Here is a 24,700-nt window from a genome sequence, read left to right on the forward strand (position 1 = left end):
GTGTATGTGATTAGTTCATTGGTTATTGGCACAGTGTTAAAGAATTACACTGAATAAATGAAATGTTATTTTCCTTTTTTGCCTTTCTGATCTGTCTGTGTGATTGTGACTTGATCAGTGTTGAAGTCAGCACTTTTATTTTTCTTCTTTTCAAAGTAAAGGGCATTTTCATTAGGAATCCCACAGCTGACTGTGGGAAGATATCTGTCCCCTAGAAGAGTCATGTGAGATAAGCCCTTGCCAGAGTGAGTAGCCCAATTATGTTTGATTATCCATCACTCATATGGCCTTACAATGGAGGTTGTTTTCAAGCTTCTTCTCCCTAATGTTTTACATTAGAAGCCCAAACCATGACCGGATCTGAACTTTCTGGGTCTGAGCAATAGTTGAGAGATGTAAGCAACAAAAATGCATCTCTCCCATTTTTCCAACTGTTACTAATTGCTGACACAACTCCTGCTTTTGTGAGCAGATAACAAGGCAAGGAAAATGGCTGCATCCTCCTGCCAAGGGGAGTCCTCGAGTTAGAGCCCTTGATTTGTGCTGATAGAGAGGACAGGTTGCTTCTTTTGGGGTTAGTGCAGCCTAAAAGGAACTTCAGCAAAATCCCAGAGTATCAGAGCAGAGATCAGTCAATGTAAGTAATACTGTCCTGGGTATTTAAAGAATCCCTGCTACAGATACTCTTTTTTGGTAACAACAGCAGAGACATGAAAAGATAAGCCACAAATCTAAAACATGTTTCAAAAATGATCTTTTCCAAATCCTAATTTTATTTAAAAAGAAGGCACTTTTGTTTAAATCCTGAAGACCTTTGCATTGAGAAGTGATTAACCTTAGTGCAATCATCTATGGTATTGTTCATATAAACACTTCACACTGAAGTTACATCCAAACATTTGATTTTCTGTTTCACTTCTCATAAGTTTTCATCATTTTCACTTGGTGAATGTCAAAAACTAGGATCAGATATTCATGGGAAAATAGGGCAGGGTTGGCTTGATGAAAGCAGATGACATGGCAGATATTGATCCAATCAAGTTGGAGTTCTGTGGACTAGAGAGGTGACCCAAAATATCTAGCTCTGGAGTAGCCATCGCTATCATTGACACTGGTAGCTGGATGACAAGGATCATACTTTCACTGTTGGGATGGCCAGGAGCTATAAGCTCCTCGAGAAAGAATGTGTAACAAGGCTTATGTTAAAACCATCAGCCTCCACTGCATTTATCAAAATTGCTTTAAGTAGAAAACTCTTCTGCGCTAAGGTGGAGTTTGCTCCCTGAAGCAAAGATGTTTCACAAGTGTTAAATGTGCAACACTGGTGGCTGCTGAATGACCCCATTAAGGATGCTGAGCCTTTTGGTTTGAAAATGAGAATTTACCTTGCTATTAGGAGTCCCTTGAGGTCTCATTTTTGTATCAGTGAGTTGCCTGGCTTTGTACTCAGCAGCTCACATCCCTCCATTTTCAAGTTCACCTGTTTTCTTTTATCTTGGAGTTACTAGTTTTATTACAAGGCTTATTTTACTTCTCTTTCTTTCCTTTTCTTTTCCTCTCTTAGGGGATTGTTTATCACCATCCATGACAAAGGCCATATTGCAACAATGCTGAACTCTTGGCCTGAAGAAAATATTAAGGTATGTGGCATGTTTTCAGTGGACTGGGAAATTACAGGCAGTTTGATGCAAAATGGGATATTAAGTGGAACTGCTTGGCATCATTTAAAGAACTGGCTATTCAAAAGGACAAGCAAATACTTCCCTTCCTCAGAGAATTTTCAGGCTGAACTTCAGTTCAGTTTCAATTTCCAGTCAAGTTAGGACTTTAGAGACTCTGTCATGTATGTATGCAGTCAAGAACAACTTTTTCAGTGGTAGCAGAATCTTGGTCAATAAAAAAAATAAATGTGCATGATAATAAATTTGTACAGAATAGGGGGCCTAGTGAAAATGTAAGATATGTGTATTGAAGAATAGTGTGGCTAACTCGTACCAAAGCTCTTTAAGATATCTCTGTTGTCAACATGCTTGTAGGACTCCTTCCCAAATCCAGTGAGTCATGCAGCATCAAGAACACTGGCAACTGTGAAAATCATGTTTGATATCCAGCAGCTGAAAATATTAGCAACACCCCACCCAACAAGTGTTCTTTTGAAGTGTTTTTCACTAGAGCTTGGGGCTGGGCAAGTCCCTGGCATGAAATAAAGTCAACACTTAAGATAGGTCTTGCCAGTCACCTCACCTTATTTTGTCAGTCTGAAAGTATATGTTCTGGGAATTTCCATGGCTATTGACAGAGTTTTGGTCCCCTATCAATATTCTGCTTCTTCCAAGAGCAAAGGTTTGGCAGCTGAGAAATCTTACAAGCATTTTCCATTTCTAAGGGAAAAAAAAAAGAAATTTAACATGTTTTCAGAAAAAGTGATCACAGTCATATAAACTTGTGTTTGGAATCATGGAGAAGAGGAGAGGCAGGCTAGGTATTTTGTCCTTGCTCTGTCCAACAAACTCAGTATTTCCATTTCTTTCAGAACCGTGAGCAAAATTCATTATGGCTAATAGAAATGTTTTTGCAGATGGGGAAACTGGCACAGAAGGATTAGACTGTTGTTGAAACAGCCCCTCTGGCACCCAAAACAGACCATAGGAAGGGCAATGGTCCATGAAAGAGATTCAGACTATCTACTTTCCAGGTTTGCCAGAGGCAGCTCATTTTAACAATATCACTGCTATGGACCACAGGGTTCCCTGTGTCTTTGTGCACAGACTTCTCCATGCCTGAACTGGTAGACACTGGAACACTCAAGATTTTGAGATAATTAGTGAGGCACCTAGACTGTACCTAAGTCCCTGGAGGGACCCAGGGTCTTTTTTTGAAAGGCTGAACACTGCCCACCATTGAACACCACCCACTAAAGATGGTGCAGAAATACCTGAAAATGCTGCCCAGCTTTTGCTCATTAGATTTGGCTCATTAGGGCTTCATGGCAACAGTGCTTACTGTAGAAATGGGAAATCTGGGCCAAACCCTGGATCTTCTACCTGGAAGTGCTGGAAAGATGCTGGTGCTCTGTTTAGCTTAGCAAAGCCTCAGCCAAGCTCTAATGAGCCACACCTTCAACCCTCCTGTCAAAGCTGGGCTGCCCTGAAAGAATTGTAGTGCCAGAAGCAGAACAAGTGAGAAGAAACCATTTCTGCTCATACTTATGTGGGAATGTGGGGGTTTTGTGTCTCTTCCAGGATGGCTAATGAATCCTGACGTGAAGAAGTATTGGATAAAATGCTGGCCATCCTCAGGAGTGCCTTCCCTTTCTAATTTTCCCTCTGGTTCCTTAGTCCTGTACTCTTCTCTTCACAATGGCCCAGCTAAAGCAAAAAGAATGCAAAGAATCATACAGGATGAGTGTCATCCTGGCAGCTATGAATTCAAGCCACTCAGAGTGAGGATGGTGTAGAAAGATGTATTTTATTCCAAGACAAGTGTGCTGCTGTGCAAGCTACTGCACTGGTCTTCCATCCTGCCTTCCCTCTTTCATTCCTCCCTCTTTCTGTGGGATGCCTGCCCTATAAGTGCACTCAGGATCTTGAATCCCCACCAGGATTACTGCTGTACAGGGCTATTCAGAACCCTTCCCATTGAGTGTTTTCTGTTGGTTCACTCAGTGTAGAGTATCAATTCATCCTGTAAAGGCTGACTTCATGCAATCAGTGCAGAGAACTGGGAATGCCAACAGTAGCACTTGTCTGTCTGCATTGCCTTGGCAGCTTGGAGACCAGCACAGCAGTCTGGATCACTCTGCTGGGCCACATGCCTGCTACTAAGTCACTGCAAACCTGGGCTGGTTAACTGGGTACAGCCCATGGTCCAGAATCATCTCCGTTAATATCAGGTGCCTGGGAACTTAGTGCCTGGTCATTGTACTGTCATTACTGCCATTGTAAGTACTTCTGCACTGCCAGTGAAGAGGGAACTGAGCTTTTCAAAGTGAAATAACCCATTCATCTGTTCCCAAAACAGCTGCTGGAGAGAGGAGATGCCCTCTGGAGGTTACTGTCTTCCTCTATCAGATGTCAAATGAGTTTAGAAACCATTTAGATGGCTTTCATAAACTGCACACCTGTGACTTCACTACAGTGACTTCACTAGAGTCATCAAGAAAATTTGTATCACAGATGGAAGTAGAAAACAGGTTCCTAACTGTTAAACCAGCAACCTTCTACTTCAGGTAGAAGGGTGTGCCCTACTCAGCCAGGATTAATGTCCTATTTGTTGAGTTCTGATCATATGAACATGAGTGAATAAAAACGTTAATGTTTTTAATAATTGTATATCAGGTACTCACAGAAACTGCTCTGTTCTGGAGTGTTTTTCAAATCCAAAGAGCCACAAACACATGTTAATCCAGTTTCCCTTCTCTGTAACAAATAGCAATTCTCCCATGCTGTATTTTCTGTTCTGATTCATTTCTCAGTGTTGCCTTGAGGAGCTTTGATAACTATTGAGTGCTGCAGCACATCCTAGGCTAAGAATTTAGGAAAAGAATTTTTCTCTCTCTGTTGGCTATCTAAATGCTATTGAGAAGTTTCTAGGTTTGCCTGAGAACACTTATTTATTTGGATGAAAGGGAATCAGTGCTCCAGAGAAATATTTTGATTCATTAGAACTTAGTTTTGTTTTAATATTCTCTGCATAGTTTGAATATTAACTCCATTTAATTTCAGGATAAACCTGTAGCAGTGCATATGCTTGCAGCTTTCCCTATTCCCATTACTGCCTTTCAATCCCAGTTGCATCCTCTGGGTGTGGTAAAGAAGTGAGCGCACACCCAAAACCAGATGGAGCCCACCCAAAAAGAGACCTTCTCATTGCTAACACTTCACATTGACTCAGAAGGGAAAGCAAATAGCAAAAAGTTGAAACGTGTATGGTTTATGTTGAATAAAAAGGACACTGAAATATGTTTCTTCCACAGATGCAGTTCCTAAGCACACCTTTTTCTTCTAGAAAAAAAGACAAAAAAATCAAGGCCAGATCTCATTTGTGATCCTTCTTGTAGTGCAGCTGGGGATGCACAAAAAGCCATGCTGCTTGGGCTCTGCTACGGTGAATTGAAGTATTCTCCAGCAGAGCTTCTGTTGTCCCACAGTGTGAGCTGCTACCTGTTAACCACACTTTCTCTACCCACAAAAATGAGCAGCCCCTTGTTGCTAACAGCTAATTTACACGCTGTTGAGGACAAGGAGCAAATATCTGTTGCACAGTGCATCTGCAAAATGGCATCAGTGTGGAAACAGTGGAGCTGGTTTTGCTTCTAGAGCCTTGGCAACCCCATACAACAGTCTCTTTTGATCCTCCTAGGCTATTGTGGTGACAGATGGAGAGAGGATTCTTGGTTTAGGAGACCTAGGAAGTTACGGCATGGGTATCCCAGTTGGAAAACTTGCTTTGTACACAGCTTGTGGTGGAGTTCACCCACAACAATGCCTCCCTGTCTTACTGGATGTTGGCACAGACAACGAGGTAAGACAATTTTTCATAAATCTGACACGGGGGGAGAAAGAATTAAGATTAGCACTTAACTGGGGCAAGGTCCCTAAATGTGGAGTCAAAACTGGAGACATCCAAGATGAGATGATAACTAGACCGGCACTGCAGGAAAGTGGGAAGGTTTAATTCCTGTTTGAAGCATGAGAACCTTTTGTTCTTACGTGGAGCTGAAATAAATGCTAAATGGACTTGTGGTCACCTGGTGAAGAAGACTCAGAGTGTTACCAGTTGGAGCTGAAAGCTCAGCTCCACCTTTCAGCATGGCAAGGTAAGTTGACAGGCTTCGTACAGGAAGTCCCAAAATTATTCTTCCTCTGGCAATTGTGAGGGAATAGGCAGATATTCGTGTCTGTGTAGAGATGACTATATTCCAGAAATGGAGAATCCCTGGTGAGTGGTTTGGGAATGATTAATGTCACTGTTTTGTTAGATTGCACATTTTACTGCACATGATAACCAAGCAAGAGGACTCCATCTGTTTGCAGATTTTTGCCTTATGACTCTGGCTCAGAAAGGCCAAAGTGAAACATTTCAGCAATGCCAGAATGGACATCTGTGAGGATGCCTTTTAAAAATTAATATCCTATAGCTATTTGTGATAGCCCAAGTTTGTCCATTTTTGTAAAATGTACTTGTGCTTCACATGACCCCATGTAAACCAAACACACATTTCTTGAGGGACATAAAAAAGCTGGGGTATAAGAGCTTTGAGTTTGTGTATGAATACAAATTAATGCTGACAATTGGAGACATGCTGATGCTCATGGACAGCTAGATTTTCTGCACCTCCTTCAGTCCTGCCCCAAATCTCTCACACTAGACCCTTGAAAAGAAGGAAAGAATACAAAATCAGTGCCCATAGATGACATCTGAAAATCTCAATTACTTCTTTGGTCTCTAGCCCCAGGATTATGTTACCCCTTTAACACAGCGACTGTCCTGGACATGTGGAATACAGGGTATGGTCATCTCGGCCTGATTCATGGTCTTTCCTGAAAAGGGAGAACTCTGAGTTTGGACCCGCTGAGGCTAAAGCAGGAATTAAGTCTCACTCTCTCAGTCACTGCAATCTCCAGTCAATAGAACATTGTACTTGACTTTGGATCCTTCATCTTTTCCTTCTCCTCCGTGCTGATCTGCACACCACCAGTGCTTTGAGCCTCCCAGTTGGAGCTTCTCCCAGAGGGACCTGGGTAAAAGTGCTTCCCTTCCCATGAAAAGCATCTGATCATGCCTGTCCATCTTTTTTCTGTCTCAGCAGACAGGAGACACTAAAATCCAAAGTGTCACCAATGATTTTTAGGCCTCTGCAAGTGTCAGATGGCATCAGAAAAAGGGACTTACAGAATCAGTCTTGGACCTTTTTTCTTCTGCCCAAGATTAGATGTAATTTATGTGTTCAGGAACTTCTCTGTGAAGGCAATTTCCACATCTGCGGTTAAGATATAGAAGCTGCTGTTTTCCAGCAATATGAACAATGTATTTCCTCATGATATAAATAATGTGTTTGCTTGTTTATTTAATGGCTCTCTCATGTGCATAAACCCAGATTAACTGAACCCTAAGCAGATTCTAGGAGCATCCTGCCCCACAAGTGAACTCGTTTATCAGTGCATAAAATAGGATACCTCTTACAGGCATTCATCCTGTTCATCTTTGCCCATTATTATCTGGTGAGCCAAGAGTGACTGTGTCGCTAACACATGAACCTCAGGTAGAACTCAGTAAATATAGCCACTGTATTCTATTTTTAGCATCAGTTGCCAGCCTCTCTTTCTGACGGTGCATAGCACTTTGTATTTGCTTTCAGCAAATCAGGCTTTTTTAAGAGCTTGGCATTTCTCAGCTTTTCTGTGGCAGAATTTTGTGCTCCGTGAAGAGAGCCCAGAGCACACAGTGCTGTAGGAGCAATCCGTGAAGTTGTGCAAATGGGTCTCCTTTCTGTTTCGTGGCCCTGAAGAGCCCTAATGTATCAAACTCACAGGAAAACCTCTTTCATCTTTCCTTCTAAGGGAAAACAGCTGTGGCTGTAGAAGCAGATCTGATAATAGCATGCCTGCTAATATTTAATGCTATATGGCTGCAGGACAGTAAGTTTGAGATGGCTTATCCTCCCCTCACACAGATAGTTCCATTCCTGAAATTGGAAGGGAAGTAGAGTTCCTTTGCAGTGACTCTCAGAGGTGTTGGCCCACCTGTCTCCTGCCAGTGTTTGTCCTGTAATCATCCCCAAAATATATGCTATTTCCATGTCGACCCAGTGGCTTATGGATATTTACTTAACACCTGATGGATTGGTTGGAGAAGTGGCCTGATTTTATGTTCCTATTGGGAATCAAAGTATAAATTAATCTTTTGTATGAAAATACCTTGACTTTGTACCTGCCAGATAACCAAAGTGAGTGCTAGGCAGGTGCAGGTCTTGGGAACATTCTGCCATCTGATCACTGATTGTGGTCAACTCTCTGCTGTCACCTAAAAGGCCTAAATGACACATCATTTCAAGTTACATCAGGTGGTCTTCATTGCACAAAGCACTTTTTGTGGTCAACAGCTGTCCTGCCCTCAGTGCAAAATTAAGAACTGAATGTACAGTGAACGCTCCCCACACGAGGTCAGTTCTATTCACTAGGAGTGAGGCACCTTGGCAAAGAGCTGTTCTGGGAATGCAGAGCTCCATTTCCTATGGCAGTCAAGAAGAGTTGCATCCCTCTGACTTTATTTATGCTAAAAGATAGGCCACAACTTCCTAAGGAAGCACTTCCTGCTTGGGAAGAGACGTGTGAGCTGGCCTTCATTGCATAGTAAGTAAAATTAATACGACTACATCAGACAAAAATTTTTGGTAGGCTGGGACATAAATCTCTGTCCATCTGCAGAAGAGAAGATGTCAACAGAATTGCTTTGTGTCCTAGGCTCTCCTGAGTGATCCACTGTATATTGGACTGAAACACAAGAGGGTTCGTGGGAAAGAGTACGACGAACTGATTGATGAGTTTATGCAGGCAGTTACCAACAAGTAAGTGGGGTTATTATACATGGCTCCTCTGGGCTGCTTCCATTTAAGAACAAATGTTGCAACTCCTGAAATAAACATTAGTATAATTGATCATCCAAGCAAAGGAAGGTCATTTCAATGCAAGTCTCCTGGGTGGTCTGCAAATGACTCTTTGTGCTTGAGCACTCTGTGTCAAAAATATTTGTCTCCAGAGAACTGAAATGGGACTGACTGTTTATAAGTATTTCCTATCCACATAGGCCAGAGGTGTCAAACATATGTACTGTGGGCTGTGTCTGGCCTCTGTCATGTGTTTATGATCCTCATTCAGCATAATCAGAACCTAAACTTTGGTTTATTTACACTTTATAAAGGAAGTTTCTAGCTCTTGCCTTTGTGAAGGAAATCATCTAAATGGAAATGGCATGTTCCTTCACACAGTGTGGAGTCTGTAGACTGCCTCTCTATGGCTTTGTCAAAAATAGGAACTTTCCTGCTGGCATTTAACTCTGTGGAGTGAGAGAGCCAGGATTATAAGCAATGTCTTTTTAAGCATGGGACAGACCAGCTGCATACTTCCATTCATACCCACTAACTGGGATAGACGGTCTCTGATGTACCAGGCAGTTTTAATATGGAAAGAGCAGAACTACCACTTCAGCCCTGTGCACCACTTTCTGGAAAAAAGAAGAAAATGTATTAAAATCTCCATGACTATCCAGAGAGATTATCATAAGAAGGAAAGTAAGGACAATTGCTAAGGAAAAAAGACTCATATTTGGAAAACTATAAGCTGCTAAGCAGCTTTTTCTGCCTTTCCTAAAGCCACGAATGATGCTGATGAGCAGCAGAGAGCTGCAGTCTCTGCCTGATTGCCAAGCTGTTGCCTGTCTTTTCTTCCCAGTGAAGGAGCTATGTTTGATCCTCCCTCTGTGTCTCCAGCCAGCTGTATGTGTGTATCTCCTCCTAAACAAAGGGGAGGGAATGTGTGGTACATGTGTCATCAACTCACAGTTCCGCCTGTGTTAAAAATGACCATGACCAGTGTCTGACACAACACCTGCCCATCCACTGAGAAGGATGGGTTTACACATGGTGTGAATGCCCAGCTGGCTGTGAGTGGAGGAAATAGGGACAGAAATGCAGAGGACTATTCATTCACAGCTGAACCTTCTTTACGTTTGATAAAGAATCTTGACTGAAATGTTATTTGATTACTTTGTAGTATTTTGGTAGATGCTTTGTACATTATCTAGTGGGAAGAAATTCTTAGAGGCTAGAAAGCTGGTAAAACACAACTAGGAAGTCACAAGAGACAAGTAGAAACAATTTAAGAGTCATCAGGGTTGATTTGTGGAGGTTTTGTTTATTTTGATTGTAGTCACTACTTAATCCTTCAGGGAAACCCTATCCTGCTTGCTTCTGGCCAGAAGACCATGGGGGTATTGCAGTGTTGGTGTTGATGATAGAATGGGAGCAATAGAATGAGAATGCAGATGGTCTCAGCCGTCATAAATGTGGCTCTGAGATTTATGCTTGTGGTGTTAAATGCAAAGCTCATTGCACCCACTAAAGACAATTTGCCTTTTCTGTACTTGCTGTTGGAGAGGAAGGATTGGCAGTTATTTTCCTGTGTTTAGTTTACATGAGCTAATCTCCACATTGAGGGGAGAAGACCATGAACAATGAACTTTTATCTTGGGAGATGGTGAAGTCATGTCTAACGCTTTCATCCAAGTATTGGTAATCAAGTTCCTGGGGCCCCTGTCCCCATGTTTCTATTTCCCTTAACTGGGATTACTTCCTTAAACACAGTAAGGACCCTGAAAGTTCTCAGCAAGCGGGGCTGGGAAATTCTGCTTTGCACTTCACCATTCACATCTGTAAAGTATTTGGAGATCCTAGAGCGAAAGGAGCCATTACCCTATATTATCATCCTGACCACCAGTGTACTTTAAAGCATTGTTAGGGTGTGATCTTTATGCACTCTGGGCTGGTGAATAATCCTGCTATCAGCCTGGGCTTGGCAAACTCATATGAAACAGGTTCATTCAGTGTCAAATTTCCACTGGAATGATTGGATTCAACCCAGTAGGAGCTCTCACTTCTGTTACAAAAGGAAGCAGAAATTGTTCAGAAGGTCAAGAGCATGCTGCTTTATTGTAGCCTGCTTCCACTTTTGAGGCAACCTGTGAGTATGAGCTGCTGCAATCTCTTAGGCAAGTCTGTAATGTCACATGCAAATTCAGTTACTTGAGGAGGAACCTTTTGGTTTTTTGCCACAAATCCTTTTCAATTTGGGGGTTTCCTTTTCATCTTGATATTCATGCAGAAATTCCCTCTACTTCCTGAGGGTACTTTAACTTCTCATGGAAACCATTTGTCAGTTCCTCTGCAGGAGCACCTCCCACCCTGTCAAAGCACTGCTGGCTCAAGGGACATTTGTCACTGAAGTGGAATGTGTTGGAGCCCACAAAAAAAGCCAGGGAGTGAAGATTTAGTCTTCTAATGGAATAATAATATCAAACAGATGTAAAAATTCTGTTGCTGGAGACCTATAGAGTCAATAGAAAGGACTCCTGGTCTCTTAATACCCACCTAGTAATGAAACAAGGCATGTGGCAGAGGCTTCAGAGTTAGCTGTTCCAATATTTTGAAATAAGATGTGGGCACCCTGAGCAATTTTAGAAAGAAAAGCTCGTTCTGGAACAGCTGGATAAATTTCTGTGTTTTCCTGCTGCCTAAACCACCATTCATTAGTCTTTCACCTAAAACATGTGAAATGACTACGTTCTTTAACAACAGCTCCAAGCTATGCCTTTTGCTCCTCTTGGGAAGCAACTACATGCAAAATTTGTCCCATTGAGCCTACCTGTGTCTGAATGAAGCAGCCTGATAGATTGCTGTTTTCTCACAGTGAGCAGCAGTATGCTTCACATGGGAAAATGGACTGCTTCAGTTTTCCATCTCCTCAGTTACTGTGGCAAAGGATAAGTCAGTCTTGCTCTTAACCTGGTACATTTCTTTAGACTGAAATAAGTATCCACCTAAAGTGTCCAAGGATTATAATTGGAATAAACCCCAGAATTTCTGGGGCTTGAATATCTGATCAAATCAATCCTCATGTAGCTTTCATTGTGCTCTTAGGGGTCAGATCTGTCCCAGAACTTCAGCCTCCATTTTGAGCTCTAGCCTCAGTCACTAACTGTCAGATGTGGAACATGCTGCCTGAGACTCCATGAGATGCAGTTCCCCACGCCAGCAAACCGTGTCGCAGAAGCCTCATTAACCTCTCATAACTTCACTCCCCTTTCCTTTCCCATCAGTTCTTTATTAATGGAGTGACATGGGGAACAAGCTTTCTGTCAGCCTGTGCCATAAGGCAGAGCACAGAACAGAAGGCATCAGGAGATCAAGTGTTCAATTTCTTAGCTGGGAAAAGAAAGATACCTCTGCTGAGTTTTTTTCCTTGTGTATGTTTCATACCTGATTTCTCTTTGCCTAATGCCTTCCCAGTACTTTTACCCACAAACATACTAAGTCAGGTCTCATGTGCCCTTCAACAATCAGAACCTTTTTGAAGAGAAGCCACCTCTGTTTCAGCAGTTCTCCAGGGTCATGGATCACAAATTCACCAGCACTTTTCAGAAACAAAATCACCAGTACAGGTGCTCCCCCATGTTATTTCTTCACATGCTCTGGTTAACTTGGCTAATTGATCCTGAAAGATTAGACTTCATTTTCTAGGCACTGATGGGCTTCAAAAAAAGTCCTCACATACACTGCTAGCGCTCAACGTCACTCCCTAGCATCTGTGTGTCTGTTAGGAGGCCTGCACACCATCATTAGTGCCGTGGCAGGGCCGGTCATGTAGACCAGATCCAGCTGTCATGGAATACAAGGTGGGTATTCTCCTTGCCCATCTACCCCAGTTACCGTGGCCAGAGGGACTCTGACACCATTCGTGAGGGGGAAGTGATGGTGATGGGAAGAGCCATCCCAGCTGTCCATTGTCGTGGCTTGATCTGAGATAAGATCATCGGCCAGCATCTGTAATCTGATTTAAGACACTGGATGATATTTTAAGTCAAGTAACAATATTTAGGTTTCATTAGCTTGATTTTCTGCTACTGATGAATGACTGAGCTCCAGATGTGCCGCTGGGGATCACTGTGGCTTTTGTTACCATGAGTTCAAATCCTTTGGGGTAACACAGTACAGATGTCACACAGCCCTCTGCTCTAGGCTTTTGTCTGGGCTTTTCCACCTATGCCAGATGTAACACAGCAGTTTCAGTAAGATGCAGCTGGAGAAGCTCTTTTGTGCAGAAGGTACAGTGAGGCTCTGTTCCTTGGTGTGTGCCAGAGGGTAGCTCAAGGCTACATCTGAGGGTCAGCACTAATATGGTTGCATCTCATGCTTTTGCCCTGCTCCTGAGAAGTCTTGTAGCTCCAGCTGCAGTCCTTCCTCACGCCAACTGCAAGTAGGATGATGTTATTGTGCATAAAAACATTAGAATGGTTGTAGCAGCCATTAGTGTTGGTCTTAGTGATTGAAAGTCATGAGATCGGATGTGCAAAATAGTTGTTTGGAGGTTTTTACTTAAAAGGATTGCAATGAAAGTTGACTATGAGCTTGCAAGATTTTTTTTCCCCCCAAGAACTTTGTAATCAATCTTAACCTCATTTTTCCCCTTATCCTAACAATACTCATAGCAGATGCCCCGGCATGTGACTAAGAAGAGCAATCCTTAGCACATTCCCCAGTTTCCAAAAATGTACAATGCTGGGATTTCCTGATATCTTCTCCTTGATATGCTTCAGGGGGCGCTTTTATTGACACAGCACTCACTGAATCCACAGCAGGCTCTGTGCCTCAGAGCATGGTGGCTGTGTTTGTGTTGGCAGAAACCCAGTGAGACTCCTGCACAATCTTAGAAATTGTCTGTAACCTAAGATGATGGTGAGGCCAGCAGCACGTCCTGTTGGGTTTGTGATGCAGCTCCCTAGCATGGGATTTCTAAACCCAGGACCCAGAGTTCTTAAGTTTATATTAGCTCCAAGGTCTTCCTGGAGCCTTCTCTTCTCCAGGCTGAACAACCCCATCTCTCTCAGCCTGTCTTCAATAGAAGGGATGCTCCAGCCCATTGATCATCTTCACAGCCTCCTCTGGGCCCACTTCAACAGGTCCACATTCTTGTGTTGGAGGCACCAGAACTGGATGCTGCATCCAGGTGGGGTCTCAGAAGGGCCATAATCCCCTCCCTTGCTGTGCTGCCCACATTGCTTTGGATGCAGCCCAGTGTTGTGAGGTGCCTGAGGGAGGCAAAGATTTCGTTTCAGATAAGCATTGTTAACGTGAGAGGCATGGCTGTAAGCCAGGCTAGTGTGAATTTTGACCTCCTGCTTTGGAGGATGAGCAATGTGAGCCCTGGATGAAGTTATCCCACGCCAGACCTTTTGGGAGGAGGTGCCCCAGAGTTCTGATTGGGTTTGAGTCTCTGGGGTTTTCTCCCTTGTTGTGTTTCTAGTGGTCCCTAACCCTAAACTCCACCCTCAAAGGTGGAGACCCTCAAGGGTTCTGTCCCTCAAAACCTCTCACCCTGCCTTTGCTCAGAGCTTTCTGTCTCTGGATCTGAGTTTGTTCCCAAGCTGAATAAATGGTTTCATGAACAGAGGCCCGCCTCATTGGTGTTTCATGCTGGTTCCCAGTAACTGTAGCTTCTCTGGACGTGATCCTGCGGTTGCAGACTGCAGCAGCCCAGGACACAGTTGGCTTTCTGGGCTGGAAGCACACACTGTTGGCTTATATTCAGTTCTCCATCCAGCAATATCCCCAAGTCCTTCTCCACAGGGCTGCTCTCAGCTGGCCTCTTGAGGAGGTGCCTGACAAGTATCATAGTAACAATTTAACAGTGAAATTGGCCTCAGGACACCAGACAGACTCAGGTTCTAATCTTGCTTGAGTGGACTTCGTTTTTCCGGTTTTATATGCTGAGCACTTGCCAAGCATGGTAGTTTTCTGATGATGGGTTTCTTTACAGATAATTTAGTTTTTCTTGGAAATCAGGACTTTGATTGCTGGGGTTTCAAGCAGCAGTAAGAAGATGACAAGGACATGGACAATTTGTTTCTTCTCTGCCTGGTTTTATCTAAGACTATGAAAAGGAGTTGCAGCTCCTCAAAGCATATTCCTTGCATCGTGAATGGCTGAAAGCAGTGCTATAAAATTTTAAATTCAGACAAGGACTGGAACTTCTATCTTGTGCTTCTTTCCATAACGCAACAGGATCTTCTTGCAAATACATTTTGTTTGTACACATGTAAGAGTATGTTATACTCCCTTGTCAAAAAAAAAATCCCTTTTGATACTGGTCAGCAAAGGCACTGGACAGGTCCTCAGGCCACACTGGAAGTTTGACTTGGGAAGTTTTGGTCAGATGCTTCTCAGATGGTAACTACTGCCTCATGAATTTTTTCCTCTCTGACCTCATGGCTTATAATGAGTCCAGATGAACTCAAAGAGGTACGTACAAATGAGGATGAAAGGAAAAATTGCATAATGAGATTTTTTAGGCAGCTTAGAAGTCTCTTGAATAAAGAATCTAAAAGCAATGTAATCATTGCGCCTTTTATGGGATTCATGCTCTTCTGTTCCACAGTGTTGTTCCACCACTTGTTCCAGGTGGTCATCCAAGGGAAATGTGTATCATTCTCTGCAGAGGATACAGACTTCACTAAAAGCATCTTTTGTCTTTGCACAGCCCAGGGGTTCTGTGTAGGTTTAGGTGGATAGTAACAGTACCAGAACAGCAATACAGTGATAAACAAAGCATGAATTCTGTGTTTGTGTGTTTTCCAGGAAATGGGATTATTTCTTAATAAAGATTTTCAGGTGATAATTTTTACAATAGGCTTATAGTATTACATTATAAGCTCTTAAAGTAATCCTTCATTAGGGTGACAGTTTGTACTATTATTCTAACCAATAGTATATTGTTTCATTGAAAGTACTGTTTGTACAAGATTTGCTAGGCAAAGGCTGGAGATTGGACTAAAATTGAGTGTATGAGACCATTCTATAAAGCACTTCCCAGTGAGGCTATTTTCACAGGAAGATTTTTGCAAGGTATGAGGCCCAGAATTTGGGTTGTAATTATTTATGGCACAAAACCATGAAATAAGCAAACTAATGAGACAGCAATATAATCTTTGCCTAAAAGACCAGTGAATATTTTTTGGATGAGGAAAAACTGACAAAGTATATCTTTTTGTTTCCAATTCTGTAAAATGGGTAAATTAATTCCAGAGATGGCAGAGAGCAGGATCCCCCAAATGGTGGTCTGGCAGCCAACAGGAGACATGGTGATAGTATTAAATAATGACTTTTGTAGTGTAACTACTTACAAGTTTCAGCATGTCTGAATTCTTTCAAAAACACCTCTGTTCAAGGACCCTTCTTGACAGCCTACAAATGTAAGAATAACTCGTGCTGAGGGGAAAACTCCAGTTCCACAAGGAGACATGGAACTGAAGAGATCCCATGAAATGGAAACTGCAGTATTCCCAAGAGGAATGTCAACATTTTGAACCCAAAACCATTCAAAAAATACAACCTTCCTTTTTTTGAAAGGGAGATAAAGAACTGAAAAAACCACAGTGAGAAACCACACTGGACCATGGCACTTGCTCAGTTTCAATGTACCTTGTAAGTCTGAAATCCTGCTGGTCTACATTTGAGCTTTCCTTGTAGATAAAAGCAGTCAGATTATGGCTGGAACTCGTGTTCCAGATGCCAAGAAGATCACAGAATGCTCTAGAGAAGATGAATCACTGACAGTCAGGATGAGATTGCTGGCCATGCCTTTCCTGGAGTGGAAAACATTCAGTCCTGATGTGACCTGCTGATCTGATTCCAAATCTCCTTCAGGCTCTCAGCTGAAAGTTAGATGAGTCACATGGACCAGTGGAAGAATCTGTGAGATCTGACAACCAGCCAAGCAGACTGACCTCGAGTCTCTTCCTATCACAGCAGTTTGGAAGATCTCTCTGCAGGGCCAGCATCAATTCTTGCTGCAAAGTTAAGAATATTTAAGTGTCTTAAAAGGGATCTTCAGAAATCCTTGTTCAAATACTCACTTTACAAATATTTTTTCTATTAAAAGGCATCATGCACCTATAGACAACAAGTATGTGAGTATTAACTGGGACTGCATTCATATCAGATGTCACGTATTAAACAGAACAGGAGGTGCAACAAAAGCATACCTCATTAAAAATGATTCCTCCAAAGGAATTCATTCGTTTTGGTTTCTTATTGGGAAATACAATGTTTCCAATTAAACACAATTTTTCAAAATCTGTTTTCATTTTAAAGCATTATGATAGGGGAAGAATGGCCAGTATAATTCACTTCATCAAGTACTTCTGTGTTTGCTGACAGGGGACCGCTTGGACACCATACACAAGGGATGAAGCAGGGCAGTTTCTGCAGACATCAACAAAGAAATTGCAAACATTGAAGGACAGCATAGTATTGCAGTGAAAGGGTGATAAGGCAGTGACCTAAGGTGCATGACACATATTTAAGATGTTCCAAACCACATCTTCCCAACTGTGATAATTAGATAATATTAGATTACCGCTCCTAATTTAGGTGTCTAAAGTTAGGTATCTAAATTTAGGTTGATCATCTTAGTCTTCCTTCACAGACAGTCTGAAGAAAGAGGCATCTCAAGAGATGTTATCTGTTTCTATGTTTCACTTATACTAGTTGAAAGAAGTTGCTACTGGATATGCCCTTTCTCTCCATGGTCTGAGAGGGCAGTCAGAGTTGTCCAGCTGGGCAATACACGGCTGGGCACTACACAACCAACTTTTAGATACGTAAAAGTAGTGGAAGAAATCCCATTCTGTGCTGCATTTTATTGTCTGGATTCCAATACATGTTGTAGCTCTTGGGACACCCTTTCCCCTTGCAGTAATAAGTATTTTCCACCTTCTCACCTAAGCTGGACTTTTTCTTAGCATATTAAAGGACTTCTGTGCTCCAGTCCCAAGTTGGCTACATTCTACTTTTGGGTGCTACCCAAACATTCTTCGTAGAGCACACTGAATTCCTTTGGGATGAAAGGAATTACACAAATATTGAGATGCTGTGCTGTGGGGGAGGGACAGTAGAACTGACTCATCATGTTGATACTCACAAAGATCTTACTGCACATGGCTCCAGCAGCTGGTTTGTTCAAACTCCTTGCTAAGTTTATCCTTAGCTTGCTCTGGTCACCCTCGGATGGAGCACTGCACACAGCCACCAAAGTACCACTAGGAAAGGGCAGCAAGATTAACTGGTAAATTTCTGAGACAAATCACTGTCAGCTGCCCAGTTGTGTTTCATTTCAGTGACTTTGGGTAGCACAAGTTCTTTAAATTTCTATCGAAACTTCAGTAAGGAGAGTAGCCCTTGAGGACTAAGATCATGATCTGAGATTCCCATCTTTAACTGTAAATCCAAAACACTTGGTTCTTTCATTTGAAGCATCCAGTCATCAGGTCTTACCATGACAGTTTGTGGTCTTTATGAATGAAAACTTTAGTTTTCACATTATGCAAGGGCTCACATAAGCACAATAATGGAGTTCATCCTTTAAAAAGCTCAGTAGATGTATTGCAGTGGAAAAGAAAACAATCTCCAAAAAAATACCTTAGTGAGAAGAGCCTTCACTGCAGCACTGTCCTGTCATACTGAGGGGCAGAAAGAGAAATGAAGTGTTTATGGGCTATCATACTGCTTTTGTGCTCTGCTTAATAAACAGGGATCAAAGATGAATGTAGAAGTAACTTGTGCACTGTCCCTTGCTGCACACCACAAATGTGAAGTGAGGAAGGAATTCACAGAGCTGGTCAGATGTACATTAATACTGGCTGAGATCATTGATTTTGTTCAGCAAGTCAGTAATGTTACTTCCTCAGTGATACAAATAAATAATAATAAAGATTTGCTAGTTATTTGCTGTGAGATATTAGCAGATGTTCTGGATGCCATATCATCTCCCTCATACCCATGTTTTCCTTACACATCCAACTGATGAATAAGAGGAACATCCATTAGTAAGCTGATGTTCAACCATACCGGGTTGCTCAGAGTCCTTTACCCTTACCCTGAATGTTAGCAGGGATGGGGCATCCAGTGCCTCGCTGGACAACTTGTGTCAGTCTTTAATCACCCTTGCTGTAAAAAATATTTTCCTTATATCTACTTTGAATTTACCCTCTTTCAGTTTAAAACCATTACCCCTTATCCTGATGCTGCAGGCCTTACTAAAAACTCTGTCCCCATTGTGGTCCTTTTCTAAAAGCAAACACAGAATGAGAAGCAACTGTTAGAGACAGCCCTTGTCCCTTTTTGAGACCGGGGGGTTTATCAAACGAGAGATTCTCATGATGGAAAAATAAAGGAGCACAATGCATGTGCTTATCATTGTCTCCTTACTGACAGATATACTTGAAGTGGAAAATAATAAAAAAATTCAAGGCCCTTCTAGGAGAGAGTGACTGCTCACACTGTGAGTGGCATGAAAAGACCTTTTCATGACAGAAGCCACAGTTCTCAAATGGAGTGTGTTTTATCCAGTATCAGTTTCTACACTAAAGCAGGGGTGTTCTACCTCAGATTTCAGTGGCAAAGGAGAAAAGTCTGAATAGAAGATATGTAAGGTGATGCTACCTCTAACAAAGTGCAGCTATTTAAAGCCCCTTCACCTGCCTGCAGCCCATAGGTTGCTAATAGTTGCATTACTCATTCCCTGAGTTTCTCACGCTGCCCTATCACATTTATGTGAGAAACGAGTACTTATGATCCTTTTAGATTTTATTTGCAAAGCTTTAATGCAGCCTAGAATCATACAAACTGCTGAATGTGTATCCATATGGACCAGCCTGAATATTACCCAATTTATAAACTGCACACTTCTCCTTTAAAATGCTGGAAAACAGTGGACAATTATGGAAAGTTTGCAATTATTTCCTGCCTTTCCACTCCACAGACCATTAGCTGTCATTGCGTGCTGTTTTCCTGCTAAACAACTCAATGGAGAATAACACTTCCAAGGCACAGAAGTTTGACTGTGAAATCACGCCATGAAGCACTCAGCCCCACTGTGAAACACTCCATGGGATCCCATAAGCAGATTTTTTTCTCATCTCTTGGCCTCTTACAGTTGAAGTGGGCCCCTGGTGGTGTCCCTTTAACTGGTGTCCTCTTTGCAGTCATATTTGCTGTAATGCAGTGTAGCCGCTGCAACACCAAAAGCATCTCCTTTGCTTTGAGAAGCTCCTTCGCAAATACATCACTGAAAATTTCTCTTACAAAAAGCCCAAGGATTCATGTACATATAGGTATATAATTACACATATTAAGAAGCCACTTGAATTATGAATACAGTTTAACCCTGGTGACTCCACATTTCTCAGTGTCTGGACTTTGGGATGTGTTCCTGTTTGCTGTTTGCTGTTACTGTACTGCATTTCTGTCATGATCCTTTAATTTCTGTATTAGAGTCATTAGCTACATTGTCTGGGTGAAAGGTGTATATCTTGTCCTATGTTGTATAAATGTATCTATCCATTTTAAATTGCCCTTTAACTTGCAGGTATGGCATAAATTGTCTGATCCAGTTTGAAGATTTTGCCAATGCTAATGCTTTTCGTCTCCTCAATAAATACCGTGACAGATACTGTACATTCAATGATGATATTCAGGGTAAGTACTGTTAGGAAAATCAAATTTAACCTTCACCTTGTCATGAGAAGTTGTGGTTAATATCACATGTTTATTATGCAGTAGTCAGATGTCTAGCGAATTTTAGAGTTTACACAGAAGCATTTAAAAATATAAACAAAAGCTCAGCCATCTGAGTTGAAAAGTGAGTCTCCATTGTTTTTAGGAACTTAGCTGTTCATTGCAGAAACATTCAAGGAAGAAAATGGATCACATGCTTTAGATTATGCAGGTAACTTAGAGAGTTCCATTAATTTTCTGTAATTTAGCTAAAACAATGATGACGTTTTAACAGTTATGCAAAGCTTTCCATTTTCATGAGCCAGGTGGTCATTAGCTGATCCTGGCATTTTCCCTCTATTGTTACACTCTTATTACATGCACAAAAATAAACGTAAACCAGCTTCTTTCCTCTCTGTGGATGCTAACTCTGCAGTAATCTGAGAACAGATCTGTTCTCCCCTAGAGTGGTTAACATAACTCTTCCAGCATCAAAAAGAAGTGACAGCAGCAAAGCTGGGGTTATAACAAGCAAGTCTCCAGGCCCTGAGAGGCTCAGCAGTCAGCAGGATTGCTCAATGCCCAGAGGGATGCAGTCTGCATCCCAGTCTGATGCTGACTTTGCTTTAAACCTTTGGAAGGGCTGTTTGCCCATGTGACAGGGACAGGATCTTCCCAAATGTCTACAAACAATCACTTCTCCTCTGAGTCCCTTCATCTTTTCTTTTGTCTAGCCCTGCTTGAAACATGCAGAAATTTCCAATGTTTGATTTAATTATTTGCAGCCAGTTGGGCTCATCCTCACTTGTACTTGAAAGGGGCTGAAAGAAACATCAGTGTTATTTTTCACACAATGCTGGTTCTTTTGTGAGCAGACTTTCCAGTGCTGTTTCTGCATCTGCTGCTTATCTAACAATATTTGGCAATGTGTATAGCAGCTTCTTCCTATCTGACACAAGGAATAAGATCCTGGTTTGGGGAAATATGGTTGGTGTAGTGGGATGCATGGACCTGCTCAAAGACATTTTCATGATGAGGGTTTAGAAGCAGAGAAGCTAAAGGCATTTCAGGGAACGGCAGATGGATACTCCTGTACAAAAAGACTCATCTTTGCCACCCCCAAAAACTTCAGTGGAGAGAGAAGCACAGAAAAAGAGAACCCAGGAGATATGTTTTTGAATTGAAATATTGAATGGGGGAACCAAGCACTCAGACTTTTCTGAAAATGAGCAGATAACGGCCATAATAAGGCTCCCTCTGAAAGTGGAAGGGGAGTCAGCAGTCAAAAAGAGGCCAGGTGATGTGGCAGATCACGTATCAGGGGCCTGGATGTAGGTTTTCTTGGCATAACTGGAGTGAATGGCAAAGGTTTCTTGGTGAATTGGAACGGTTTCTTTGATAATAGAGAGAAGAAAAAAAAAACTGTTAAAGCTAAACTGCAGATTCTGAGTGGGAAGCATGAGACTATTTTTTATAGTTTTCTTTTGGCCTTAGGTCATAGCTGAATGCCTCAGACAGTTTCTGGTAATGACTGCCCTAGAGCAGCAAACCACATCCAGGAGGATGCTTTAAAACAGTATTGTTATAAAATGGACCTTATCTGATTCTCTCCAGTTAGATGCATGTCACAGTGCATGGGAGATGTCAAGTCCCCTGAAAATTCTTTCAAGTCCTGCCTTTTGAATGAGTAGGATTTTACCTCTTTGTAGTAAAACATGGTTATATTCTCAAATAAAACATTTGCTGGCACTGGTTTCTCCCTAGCAGATAAGTAAAGAAATCCTGCTGAGCTTTTGCATAACAAGCAATGAGTCAAAGGAAGCAAGCACCTTTTTTATGGAGCTGTCCGAAAGGAAAGGGAAATCCAAGCCTGTAGTGTGGTAGTCAGAAACGAGTTTTGAGGACCTTTGGAATGCTGAAGTAATGTGGATCTACTCAGTTACCTCTGTCTTGGAGTCATGTCAGAGATAAAGGAGTTGAATCTGGGATGAGTAGTCTGATTTACCCACCCTAATATATCCCTCTGTATCCTCAGATGATAGGAGAAAGGTAGGAAGTGGTATTTTTTCACTTACTCCCTCCTGTTCTTTGGGTTTACCTTAGACTATCTCTTTTCTAACATGCTGATGCTTCATGACTCACCTACTTTAAAAAGTGTTAGAGTTCAATGTAATCATTAAATGATTAATGAGAATTATAAAAAGCCTTATTTAAGCAGACCTGATCAATTTTACTCAAGCGAGTCAGGAACAGACCTTCTGAAGTCTGAATTATTCCAGCTTCTGAGATGGCAATGTTTTGAGTATGTTGAAATAAAAACACAGGCACAAACAGTGCAAGGTAGGTCAGGCCTGAACTATACTAATTTAAACTCATTGACCATTGGTTAGTGGGACTCTGGATGCAGTGTGCCTACACATACACACCCAGATGAGATGAGGGAAAAAGGTTTAAGTTGCTTCCTTTAAGATCCTTTAGGCATCCCTGTTGTTGCCCTAGGGCCTACATAAAATGAAAAATTGTTTAAAATATTAATACCTACTTTTTCTTTCTTTTTCCCCCCCCACAAATTACTGTATTTCCAAATGCATCCTAACCCCAGAGAATGAAGGTCACTCAGACCCCTTCCAGTTGGAGCCAGCCTGCTGATGCTGAGTGGGATGCCAGCCAGGTACCACCAACAGGGACAAGGTGACTGCTCATTCTGAAAGCCATTAGCCTGGGAGCTCTCAGGAGCTGGCTTACAGTGCCCGTTGCTTATTCTGAAAGCCATCAGCCTGGGATTTAGGCAGGAGCTGGCTCACAGTGCCCACGTGTGGGAGCTCCCTTTGAGGGAGTGCTTCTCCTTCCTCTAAGGGGGTGATGACATCAGTCCTTTCCCAGCTCTGTCTGGGTTCATGCAAGGGGCAACAGCTTCAATTACAGCTCTGAGGGAGAAAATTGATTGTCACTTCTTCCTTTTTCCCAGTACCAGGGAAGGCTCTGAAGCACATAAGATTAGCGGTACATGAGAATGCTTTAGCTCCTGCTCTTTCTCTTCCTCCTCTATCTTGGCTCCACTTAATTGTTCACAGTGATAAACAGAAAGTAGGAAACTTTAAAGTCTTACAAAGTGGTCAAATCTGGTGAATCCTCGAAGCAGGCATCTCTGGATTCCTGCTTCATACAAGAAATGACATAAAGCCATTGAAGACATTATTTTGGAAGGGACCTCTGGACATCAGCCAGCCCTCACTCAGGGTGATTTCAGACTTAGATCCAATTTTTATATTAGTTCAGATTCCTCAGAGCCTTGTCCAGCCAAATACTTTGCAGTATATACAAGGATGGGTATCCACAATCTCTTTGTGCTAGCTGTTCCAATGTTTTCTCATCTTCCATGTGCATTTTTTTCCCTAATATCTAACTGGAATTTTTCTAATTGTTCATTGCCCTTCATATTTTTTTTCTACACCTCTGAGAAGAATCTGGCCTCTTTACAAATACTCCAGCCAGTGCTTATAAACAGAAATTGGATGCCTTCTTAGTCTTCTCCGGCCCTTTCAAACCCAAGCTCCTCAGTCCTTTTTGTATACCATGGTCATATTTGTGTCCCTCCTCTGGACTTATTCCAGTTTGTCATTGTGCTGAAAACCGCAAATGGGACATGCTTGCCTAGGGATGACCTCAAAAGTACTGAAACAGAAAAAATTACCTCTTTTTTTGGACCTACTGTTGACACAGTCTAGCAGGCTATTGGCTTTTTGTGCCACAAGGGCTTATTGCTGGCTCATCTTCCACTTGCTGTCTACCACGACCCCAAAATTTTCTTCTGCAAAGCTGCAGGACTTGGCATTTGCCTTTGCTGACCCTCACGAGGTTTTCTTGAGCCCATTTCTCCAGCCTGCTGAGATCCCTGTGTAACTGTCATACTTCCCCTGTATCAGTCACTATCCCCAATTTGTAATCATCCATGAACTTTATGGAAGTGCACTCTGTTTTATAATCCAGATTATGAGAAGAATTTAAATAGTATTGGCCTCTTTGTAACACTGACCACAAACCTTTAAGTCTACCAGCCCAGCCACTTTTTCACCCATTTGTTCAGTCTGTACCTCTCCAGTTTGGCTACAAGGATGTTTTGGGAGATTATTTCAAAAGCCTCATGCAGATCAAGGAAAGCACCCAGTGTTCTAGTTCCATGATGAGAACTTTGGGCATGCAAAATTACAGCATCTCCATGAACTTCTGCCTATTTAGCAAGGATTGTTCAAGAGACAAAGTCCATGAGACCTGATGAGATGCATCTTAGGATTCATCTGAGGTATGTGGCCAACAGCATTACAAAGACACTCTTCGAAAGGTTATGGTAACTGAGGAGATTCCTAATTCATG

General features: G+C 42.0%; 1 protein-coding gene across 1 annotated transcript in view; it reads left to right on the forward strand.

Annotated features, from left to right (window-relative positions):
- Positions 1–24,700, forward strand: part of ME3 (malic enzyme 3) — a 118,402-nt gene that overhangs the window by 81,462 nt on the left and 12,240 nt on the right. The window contains exons 4-7 of the mRNA XM_058862278.1: positions 1,565–1,640; positions 5,362–5,523; positions 8,466–8,569; positions 20,199–20,308. Coding sequence (XP_058718261.1) covers positions 1,565–1,640; positions 5,362–5,523; positions 8,466–8,569; positions 20,199–20,308 — 452 coding nt within the window. The remainder of the gene's footprint in view (positions 1–1,564; positions 1,641–5,361; positions 5,524–8,465; positions 8,570–20,198; positions 20,309–24,700) is intronic.

This window comes from Poecile atricapillus, chromosome 1 (genome assembly GCF_030490865.1).
Source record: "Poecile atricapillus isolate bPoeAtr1 chromosome 1, bPoeAtr1.hap1, whole genome shotgun sequence".
Taxonomy (NCBI): domain Eukaryota; kingdom Metazoa; phylum Chordata; class Aves; order Passeriformes; family Paridae; genus Poecile; species Poecile atricapillus.